The following is an 11,190-nucleotide window of genomic DNA, read 5'->3' on the forward strand; positions in this document are numbered from 1 at the left end:
AGAGTAAGGATCTGGTTAGACACCATGTTTCTAAGATTTGTGGGGCCAAGTACAATAACTTCAGTTTTATCTGAGTTTAAAAGCAGGAAATTAGAGGTCATCCATGTCTTTATGTCTGTAAGACAATCCTGCAGTTTAGCTAATTGGTGTGTGTCCTCTGGCTTCATGGATAGATAAAGCTGGGTATCATCTGCGTAACAATGAAAATTTAAGCAATACCGTCTAATAATACTGCCTAAGGGAAGCATGTATAAAGTGAATAAAATTGGTCCTAGCACAGAACCTTGTGGAACTCCATAATTAACTTTAGTCTGTGAAGAAGATTCCCCATTTACATGAACAAATTGTAATCTATTAGACAAATATGATTCAAACCACCGCAGCGCAGTGCCTTTAATACCTATGACTGATCTGGTGTGGGGCGGCTGGGGCCCCCTAATGGAAGCAGCTGAAAGAAGAAGAATGCAAGTGCTCAAAATTTGAATTGTCAATTAATATTGTTTTCACAGTTCATTGTCTGTGGTTTAAAAAAAAACTTTTACTGTTTCAAGAACTGACAAACAAATACTTAAAGCTGGGGTTGTGTCTAAAATTTGGTTTAAAACTTTTAAAAGTGAGTTGAAAAGGTACAAATTCCATTAAGTTGGTGATACGTGAACAAAAGGTTTAATATACGATTATTATCGTATTACTTTTTAAAATGTGTAATTATTAAGCCCCTGTTTTGGCTCTCACACACACACATTTAAAATTTCAAAGCATTCATAAAAAACATAAAAAACGAAAAGTGCAGATTCAATCTGTGTGAGTTTTGTCAGAAGCATCTGGGTTTTTTTGTGCTTTAAGTCTCATTTAGTTTGAATAAATCTTCTCGGCTGATTCCTGAGCACCTGAAGGTTTCAGAGATTCCTGTATGTTTGTACGTACGCTTCCTGCCCAGAGGTCAGACCTCTGCCCGGTCAGTTTGTGGTAAACAAAGATATTCTCTCCACGTCTGAAGGTCAGGAAGTGGCAGTCGAGCCCACGGTGGTCCCTGATGGCCTGGACCCTGCTCATCGGACCTGCACACAAGACCCAACACAGGGTTGGGATGTAAGAACCAGGAAGTAAACACCACAGTGAGCACTTGATCTTCATCATTCATCTTCATCAACATCTCCCATATGGCTCCCATCAGATTGTCTCCTTTCTAAGGCTCCTCCTTTCACTCTGATATAAATGCCCTAACCTACATTCAGACCAAGGTTCATAAAAGCAAGTTCCAGATTTTATCATCATCATTTTCTGACACTTGTCCAGGTCACAATGGGAGCAGACTAACCAGCTCATCCCAGACTTCCCTATCCACAGCCAAGTCCTCTACCAGGGGATCCTGAAGAGTTCCCAAGGCAGCTAGGAAATATAATCCCTCCAATGTGTCTTGGGTCTTACCTGGGGTCTCCTCTCACCTGGACATGCCTGAAAAACCTTCTCAAGGAGACAACCAGGCAACATCCTCACCCGATGTCCAAACCACCTCAGCTGGCTCCTTTCGATGTGACGAAACAGGAGCTCTACTCAGAGTCCCTCCCGGATAGTCCAGTTTCTCACCCTGTCAAGGAGTGTAGGCCCAGATACCTGATGGATTTCCGCCGCTTGTATTCATGACCTTATTCTTTTGGGCCTTACCCAAAGTTCATGACCATAGATGAGGATAGGAGCGTAAATTTACTTGTAAGTTGAAAGACTCACATTCAGGCTCAACTCTTTCTTCACGATGGTCTGGTACAGCATCTATAAAACATCAGACACTGCCGCAGTCCATCTATCGATCTCATGCTCCAACTTACCACCACTTGTGACCCTGATATACTTAAACTCCTCCACTTGGGGCAGTAACTCTCCTCTGACCAAGAGGGAACAATCCACCATTTTCCAACAGAGGACCATGAACTCTGATGTGGCGATGCTGATCATCATCCCATTCACTTCACACTCTGCCTCAAACCTGCTCAGTGCACTGCACACTGGAGGTCACTGCCTGATGACTCTTCTCATAATATTGTGTCAATCAAATGAGTATCTCATTATGAATCATATTTTACTCACACACACTCCACTTTGACTGTAATGAGAAACATATGACACTGTTTCTCACCATGACCTATTCCTGTAAAATAAAAATTAAAAATGTCCTGGCTCCACCCCTTTAGGTGGCCTTACATTTAAAGGAACCTTTTGCTGATCATTGAAGTTGTATGAAAATCAGTGTGAAGTTCTCCTGCTGAAACCCGATGCACAGATGAAGTTAAAAAGCAATAGAAAAACTTACTCTCACATCCAGCATGGCCACAAATCTTATAGTTTGACAAAAGGCTGAGATCGACGTTGGCCAGAGACACAAAGAGTGTGGCTGCAGCAGACAGCAAATGAAGCCACATTTCCAACACTCTGATGAGAAGAACTGCGGCGGCTGCAGCGTGGGATGGCGTCTGGCTGCTGAATGACAGAGTGAAGATAAGATATCCGAATAATCATTAACAAGCTGCTGACTAAAAGGAGTCAACTCAACTCACATCTGCATTACAGCGATATATAAAAGTGGACTTTGGTGGACTTTGTTCTGAGTATGGCAACCTGTCAGTCCCAGGGCCCAATCCAGCTGCTGGGGCCCCAAAGTTCACTCAATGATAGACTTAAAGTGAGCTTGGACCTGGTCCCAGCAGGTGCCGGAGTCAAACTCCGTTTTACTTAAATTCACCCTCAGCTGATTGAGTGGGTTTAGTCAAACTTTAACTCACTGACTTTGAAGAAGTGAAGGCAAATGTGAAGGCCTCTGGGGGGGCGGGGGGAGAGACGACCAATGTCAGACTTTTTAAATGTATACTGATATTGATCCATCCTGTGAAGTGCGTCATCAGACGCATGATAATGAGGTCCACATGTTCTGGCCTTGTGACATCTCTACAGTTGGGACTTATGGTCATTCTATGCTTGTTTTGTTGGGCGTCCCTCAGAGACCCATCCCAAGACCATCAGCAGATCTCAGAGTTTTGGTAATTTTGTAGCCTTCTCACACTCGCTGGATAAAAGAGATTTTAACAATTTATATCCTAAAAAAATCCGATACACACTGACTGGACAATCCACAAAATTCCGAAAGATGCAGCATTTCCTCGATGACACAGAGGACACGATTCTCCCGCGGCGACGACCGAATAAGAGCCCAGCTTTATAATTTTTTTTTTTAATTTCAGCATCGTTATTTTAATTAATGCTTTTTTTTCCATCCAAAACTTTATTTCAACAAATACAATAACAAACAAACGAACAAAATGCTGACACTTTCTCCATAAGGAATTTTTTTTATTTTTCTTGTATAATTCATGCTTTTTGCTCCGGTCGGTTCCTGTTCTGGGGAATGACGTCACTCTGCTCACAATCACGTGTCTCAAAATAATAATTCATAAAAAAAAACAACACATTGAACTTTTACCAATTGATATCATTTTTAGTCAGCCACAGGCTTCCGTACAAAAAGTGACATTTTTAAAAAAGAACAAAACAGAAAATCACCACGGAAACCGGCGCGCGTGTATGACATCATCATTCCGCGTCCACTACGGGTTTTCAGTCGGGTTTTGTAATTTTGATTATTTTCCGGTACCGTCCTCAACCAGAACTCAGAATGAAGTGCGAAGTGGACGAACTCATGCCGAGGCTGCTTCCGGTCGGTGACCCAGTGTGTCCGGACGAACTGCTGCCGAACGGAGCTCCCAGAACACCGCAGGAGTACCTGAGACGAGTCCAGTAAGACCGGAACCTGTGTCCGACTAATAAAAATCCTTACAGAGTACCAGAGACGAGTCCGCTAAGACCGGAACCTGGTTCTGACGAATACAAGCCTTTGCAGGGTTCCAGAGATGAGTCCAGTAAGACCAGAACCGGGTCTGACTAATAAAAACCCTTACAGGGTACCAGAGATGAGTGCTAAGACTGGAACTGGGTTCTGACTAATATAAACCCATACAGGATTCCAAGGATGAGTACAGTAAGACCAGAACCTGGTTCTGACAAATAAAATCCCTTGCAGGGTTCCAGAGATGAGCCCAGTAAGACCAAAACCGGGTTCTGACTAATAAAAACCCTTACAGAGTACTTGAAATAAGTTCAGTAAGACTGGAACCTGGTTGTGTGTTGTGATTTTTGTGGAATCAGTGGATTCTCTGATTCCAGGAGTTGATGAGTGTGGGTTTGTGATGGTCCTGGACCCAGTAAGATCCAGGCTTTCAGTGACTTCCTGGACTCATCCTTCAGACTTGTGTCTGCCTGTGGTGAACTTGGAGAGACATTCACTGATCTCAGCAGTGATGTTCGTGTGTCTGGGTCCTCAGACTTTGAGACCCAGAGACACCTGGGAAGATCTCAAATGAACAGTTACTTAGTGAGACTCAGATGAGGAGGATCACTGACATTGTGAGGGAACATCAGCTACCACATTTTGTCCATGTGGTGTGCTTCTCTGGACATGATCCAGCACGCAGGTGTCTCAGTGTTGGAGAAGGTCAGGAACACAACCAAATTTTCACCTGCCCATGGACACACCCACGTGTCACCTGACTGCAGCAGATAGATGGTTACTTTGAAGAGGTGGGGATGGACCGGTTGTCTGCCTGGATGGTTGCCATCCAGGGCCGGGGTAGTTCTGTGGTGGATGTGGTGACAGCAGTGCATGCTCCCAGACCTGACTTGATGTGGGCCAGTTTGTCCTCCCAAACATCGTGGTGTTTTGTGGCAGGTTAGAGGCGGCGTCGTGTCCGGAGGTGGTGGTGGCTCACATCGACCCCAAGAAACTGAAAAAGAAGCAGACTGTCAACGCATCAGTGAGTAAACTCCCTTTGTTTATGTATTTTTTTTTCCCTTGAATTTTGAGAAGCTTCTAGGAACAAATGGGAAGATCCTGTAAAAATGTGAGTTCCTCACTAGAATAAATTTTGATGTGTCTTTTTGTTTTTTGTAAATCTGCCACACGTGGACCTGATGGATGCTCACTTTGTGAAAATGGTTCCAGGTTGCTGGTTGCTGTGCAGCTCCACCGGGTTTCTCCCCGAGTCTCAGATGGCAACAGCAGCAAGTGTGCAACTTCTCACATATCAGACAGGTAACAGGAAGTGTTTTCTGCCACGACTTTTCAAAATAATGTTTGACAGTCCGATAATGCTGAAATAAAATCCAATAAAATGCCACAAAAGTGTGATGTGATCCAGATCAGATGGTTCACCTGAGCAGACCTGAGGGTCTCATGTTTATTCTGTATTTTGTTTTCAGAGTATCAACAGGAAGAGAAAGCACTGGAGCCAACAGACTCTGGACTCAAATGTCCTGATGGTGAGAACACATCTGTAGCACAACACAAGTTCTCCTCAGGAACCATCTCCAAAGATTCATGCTCCCAAAAGCAGCTCCATAGTGCTGCAGTCACAGTGTATCTGGTATGGTTCAGTGTCTCCTGATTGGTCAGTTTTGGACCAGTGTCTCCTGATTAGTCGGTTTTCGGTCAGCGTCTTTTGCATTTGTCAGTTTTGGATCAGTGTCTCCTGATTGGTCGGGAGTCTTTGAGGTTGCGGTGATAGGGCCCTCTCTTAAAGGTGGATGATGTCACATTTTTATCTGATGCCTCCTACTCGTCCATCAGTTCCCTGAAGTTCTGTTGGACCTTTTGAAGAAATCTTCATTAATTCATGGTTGTTAATTTGGACATCCTTTCTCAGTGACTTGAAGTCTGTTTGGTTCCAAAGCTTCTAAGATGTTTCTGTCATGGGTTGTAGCAGTTCTTGTGGTGCCATGAACCTTTTTAAGATGGTTTCTAAGGAGAAACCAGATTTGTGGAGATTAAAAATTTTGCTCTAGCAGCCATGGTGTCATTATTTTTATGTATTTATTTTTTTATTATTTTTCCTGCTCTTGAACAATAAATTACTGTTTCCAGTTAACCCTGAATTATTCCAGTTATTCATTCAGAAACTTCTGCAGTATGAACCTGGTCTGGGCTCAGGGTGGTTCTGTGGTGATGGTCCTGAAAGGTCCTTGGTGGCTTGATGGATGCAGCAGCAGACCTGATGGTTGAGGCAGTGTGACCAGGACCGTGTGTGTTGGGTCAGTAATTGTGGGTCAAAAGGACCAAAACCCCTGTCACCTCCTTCTTTAGGATCACGGTGTGTCTGCATAGGAGGTGTAGCTTTGATTTGGATGATTGTTGATGTTTGAGTCCGTTTGAAGGTATTTGTACTGGTGAGTTCTGGTTGTCCCAGCACATTTTGGGTTGTAGCCCCTACAAGCTGAAAAAACCTTTGTAAGAGAGAAATTAAATCATTTATTGCTTCTTTGATGTTTGATTGACAGCCAAAGACGATGGATGAGGGCGGCTGGAAGAGGTTTTGTTTGGGAGAGAACGTGTGTCTGGACTCTGTATCCCTTAGAACAGAACCAGATCCAGCAGTGGACTACAACAAGGTGAGGTGACTGCTGGAGGTTTTCCTGCTCACACAAAGATTGTTTGAGAAAAAGTACCATGTTTTTGGGAAATGGGAAAAGAACGATGTAGAGATGTACAGCAAATGTCAACAAAGTTGGGACTCGAACATGAAGACGCTGCAAACCACATCCTGCAAAATGATCAGCAGTGGTTGCTGTTATCCTATCAGCATGTGGCGGCAGAGTCAGCTCTTCCTGTCGCCATGTTGTGCTAGCATCAGCTTGTCCTTCGGCATGCACCGCTAGTCAGCTCTTCTCGGCAACACGTGTAGCTAGCATCAGCTGGTCCCTCCGGCACGTGGCACTTGTGTCGGCACGTGGCGCTAATGTCAGCTTGGCCTGTTGGCACATGGCGCTAACGTTAGCTCTGTCCCATCGGCACTTGGCGTGAGCATCAGCTCATCCCGTTGGCACATGAAGCTCACATCAGTTTCTCCCATCGGCATGTGGCGCTGGCGTCAGCTTGTCTTGGCGGCATGTGGCGCTAATGTCATCTTGCTCAATTTGAGCGTGGTGCTGGCATCAGCACCTGCACCTGAAGTGTATGGGCGTTAACCAAACCGGTTAACACTGACAGATCGGACATTTATAACGTATCTCTAAAACCATCATGATGTTGTTTATTTTAGGAGTTCCCAGTTTACTTTGATCTTAGACTGACACTTAAACATAAATCACATTTGTTCAATAATATTGATTAGTTCTCTTTAGAGTTGATCGGTGGTTGTCAGTGTGCAGTTTCTGATGTTTGGTTCTGGTTTTGATGGTGTGTCCAGATGGGCTTCCCTCCCCTCCTGAGCATCGTCAGCAGACTGAACCAGGTAAACCAGATCCTCCTCTGGACGCTCTAAATCTTATCCGCTTCATGTCTTTGATCTGGATTATCTGCTGTATTCAGTCCACAGTTCTGTCTGTGATGGAAACCCTCATCAACTGGTTTGAGGACAGAGACTTTCTCCCACAGCTGGTGAGTTTGGGTTTTCTTCTTCCTCATTTTTAAGTATTTGGACACAGCGGAGTGCGTGTGTGTCCTTGTGGTGAAGGGCCGCTGGCTTTTTGCCTTGTTGGCGTGTTTGGAGAAGCCGCTGCTGCCTGAAGCTCATTCACTCATCAGACAGCTGGCCAGAAGGTGTGCCTTGCTCCGCAGCACGCTGGTAAGAGTCAGTCTGTCCACATGACCAATGATATTATTGCCTTCAGCTGTAACGTGTGATGTTCTTCCCGTGGTGGGGCTCACAGGATCGTGAGGACGACGCCAGGCTGCCTGCCCTCAACCTCCTCATTTGTCTGGTTGCCAGGTAACCACTGACCACAGTCATCCGAATCTTCAGTCAACTTTATTTTGATCATTAGTAGTTTAGTTGATGGACATTTATTCACATAAATCCCCAGACCTTGATCAGCTCATTAAAAAGACCAAAACTAATCAGGATTAATTCCATGTTTTAACTTAGAAAACTCCAAAGACACACCTACCGCCTTTTCTCATGCTGACTCTATTAAACAAAAGCAGTTAATCAGATGTAGGTTTTGGTTTTAAAATCAGCAGTGTGGTTTAAACAAACCCATTTAAATGGGTTTTAAACCTGTTTAATGTGGTTTAGACCCATTTAAAGCAGTTAAAGAACAATTTAAAGTGGTTAATACCCCTTTATGTAGTGATTTAAAAATGGTTTAAAGTGGTTTGGATGAGTTTTAAAATGTTTTCATTCAGATTGAAATAATTTAGACAGTGGTTAAAGTGGTTAAACCTTGTTAAAAGTTATTTATATACTTCAGACCACTTGATCCTTTACTGTGTTATGATAAGATTATCTGAAATTGACATTTTCATTGTTGCTTTAAAACCAATTTGAAAGTGTTTTCAGTCATTTAAAATTACTTGTCTGTTAATCCACATTATCGGAGATGGTTTTGAGTTCAGAATGCTGGAACAAGTTTAATGGATGTTTTTCTTGAAACACTGAATGGGTCAAAGAACTTAAGCAGAACCAGATTACAGTTTTAACAAAATTTTAACTATTAGAGAAAAAATTACTCATAACCATCCCAAAGACATATCGTTATCTTTGGCTGCTTTCAGTGATGCCGGTATTTGGTTAGACTCTTTCTCTCTGATTGTTCTGTCTGAGTTATTTTCATAGTTACTTCATCCAAACCATCAACATGTTTATTAGACCCCATTCCTACCAGGCTGCTCAAGGAAGCCCTACCATTATTTAATGCTTCGATCTTAAATATGATCAATCTATCTTTGTTAGTTGGCTATGTACCACAGGCTTTTAAGGTGGCAGTAATTAAACCATTACTTAAAAAGCCATCACTTGACCCAGCTATCTTAGCTAATTATAGGCCAATCTCCAACCTTCCTTTTCTCTCAAAAATTCTTGAAAGGGTAGTTGTAAAACAGCTAACTGATCATCTGCAGAGGAATGGTCTATTTGAAGAGTTTCAGTCAGGTTTTAGAATTCATCATAGTACAGAAACAGCATTAGTGAAGGTTACAAATGATCTTCTTATGGCCTCGGACAGTGGACTCATCTCTGTGCTTGTTCTGTTAGACCTCAGTGCTGCTTTTGATACTGTTGACCATAAAATTTTATTACAGAGATTAGAGCATGCCATAGGTATTAAAGGCACTGCGCTGCGGTGGTTTGAATCATATTTGTCTAATAGATTACAATTTGTTCATGTAAATGGGGAATCTTCTTCACAGACTAAAGTTAATTATGGAGTTCCACAAGGTTCTGTGCTAGGACCAATTTTATTCACTTTATACATGCTTCCCTTAGGCAGTATTATTAGACGGTATTGCTTAAATTTTCATTGTTACGCAGATGATACCCAGCTTTATCTATCCATGAAGCCAGAGGACACACACCAATTAGCTAAACTGCAGGATTGTCTTACAGACATAAAGACATGGATGACCTCTAATTTCCTGCTTTTAAACTCAGATAAAACTGAAGTTATTGTACTTGGCCCCACAAATCTTAGAAACATGGTGTCTAACCAGATCCTTACTCTGGATGGCATTACCCTGACCTCTAGTAATACTGTGAGAAATCTTGGAGTCATTTTTGATCAGGATATGTCATTCAAAGCGCATATTAAACAAATATGTAGGACTGCTTTTTTGCATTTACGCAATATCTCTAAAATCAGAAAGGTCTTGTCTCAGAGTGATGCTGAAAAACTAATTAATGCATTTATTTCCTCTAGGCTGGACTATTGTAATTCATTATTATCAGGTTGTCCTAAAAGTTCCCTAAAAAGCCTTCAGTTAATTCAAAATGCTGCAGCTAGAGTACTGACGGGGACTAGAAGGAGAGAGCATATCTCACCCATATTGGCCTCTCTTCATTGGCTTCCTGTTAATTCTAGAATAGAATTTAAAATTCTTCTTCTTACTTATAAGGTTTTGAATAATCAGGTCCCATCTTATCTTAGGGACCTCGTAGTACCATATCACCCCAATAGAGCGCTTCGCTCTCAGACTGCAGGCTTACTTGTAGTTCCTAGGGTTTGTAAGAGTAGAATGGGAGGCAGAGCCTTCAGCTTTCAGGCTCCTCTCCTGTGGAACCAGCTCCCAGTTCAGATCAGGGAGACAGACACCCTCTCTACTTTTAAGATTAGGCTTAAAACTTTCCTTTTTGCTAAAGCTTATAGTTAGGGCTGGATCAGGTGACCTTGAACCATCTCTTAGTTATGCTGCTATAGACGTAGACTGCTGGGGGGGTTCCCATGATGCACTGTTTCTTTCTCTTTTTGCTCTGTATGCACCACTCTGCATTTAATCATTAGTGATCGATCTCTGCTCCCCTCCACAGCATGTCTTTTTCCTGGTTCTCTCCCTCAGCCCCAACCAGTCCCAGCAGAAGACTGCCCCTCCCTGAGCCTGGTTCTGCTGGAGGTTTCTTCCTGTTAAAAGGGAGTTTTTCCTTCCCACTGTAGCCAAGTGCTTGCTCACAGGGGGTCGTTTTGACCGTTGGGGTTTTACATAATTATTGTATGGCCTTGCCTTACAATATAAAGCGCCTTGGGGCAACTGTTTGTTGTGATTTGGCGCTATATAAAAAAATTGATTGATTGATTGATTAAATTCTGTGTTCTAATGAGTGCTGCTGCAGTCTGAAGCCTCATGAACTCGTTTGTTTGTCTTCAGGTACTTTGAGCAGAATGATTTGGCCGACCAGCAAGAGCCAACACCAAACCGGCTCCCCGTGTAGAACCAGGCCATTGTGGTTCTGTTCAGGAGCAAGGAACTGGATCAAGAACACAACCTTCAAATTTTGAAATTCATTTACCTGAAGGACATACAGATTGGAACCAGTCAGCAGGGGGAGCACTTTCAGCAATCCTGTTGCTTTGTCCGGAAGAAATGTTTGTTCAACGCCGGTGTTGCAGACTGAACGGTAGCACCCCCCCTCCCCCGCCCCCCCAAAAAAATAAAAATCAGTCCGCTTGCCTTCACTGCACGTGTCATTTCAGACTCTCTTCACCCAAAGCGATCAAAGGGAATAATGTGATTATTAACCATCAAAACAAGGTAAAACCTCTTAATCATTCTAAAATCAGTTTTAAGCAGAAACGAGGCAAAACTCTGTGACGCTTTGAAATGACCGACGCGCAGTGAATGCATCAGCTAGCAGCTCGTGTAGCCGCGGCACTCTGATC

At 43.0% G+C, this 11,190-nt stretch overlaps 2 protein-coding genes across 2 annotated transcripts in view; one reads left to right on the forward strand and one right to left on the reverse strand.

The window, feature by feature from the left end:
* Positions 1-3,593, reverse strand: part of ctage5 (CTAGE family, member 5) — a 37,472-nt gene extending 33,879 nt beyond the window's left edge. The window contains exons 1-3 of the mRNA XM_034195052.1: positions 3,556-3,593; positions 2,312-2,478; positions 928-1,061 (exon numbers count right to left, since the gene is read on the reverse strand). Of these exons, the coding sequence (XP_034050943.1) occupies positions 928-1,061; positions 2,312-2,420 (243 nt within the window). The 5' untranslated portion in view covers positions 2,421-2,478; positions 3,556-3,593. The remainder of the gene's footprint in view (positions 1-927; positions 1,062-2,311; positions 2,479-3,555) is intronic.
* Positions 3,564-10,861, forward strand: gemin2 (gem (nuclear organelle) associated protein 2). The gene is made up of 10 exons (XM_034195053.1): positions 3,564-3,789; positions 4,778-4,862; positions 5,051-5,140; positions 5,308-5,367; positions 6,382-6,492; positions 7,290-7,334; positions 7,412-7,480; positions 7,557-7,667; positions 7,753-7,811; positions 10,679-10,861. Exons 1-10 carry the CDS (start codon positions 3,668-3,670, stop codon positions 10,740-10,742), a joined length of 816 nt encoding a protein of 271 aa, XP_034050944.1. The 5' UTR covers positions 3,564-3,667; the 3' UTR covers positions 10,743-10,861.
* Positions 10,862-11,190: the final 329 nt, after the last annotated feature.

Source organism: Thalassophryne amazonica, chromosome 19 (genome assembly GCF_902500255.1).
Source record: "Thalassophryne amazonica chromosome 19, fThaAma1.1, whole genome shotgun sequence".
Classification (NCBI taxonomy): domain Eukaryota; kingdom Metazoa; phylum Chordata; class Actinopteri; order Batrachoidiformes; family Batrachoididae; genus Thalassophryne; species Thalassophryne amazonica.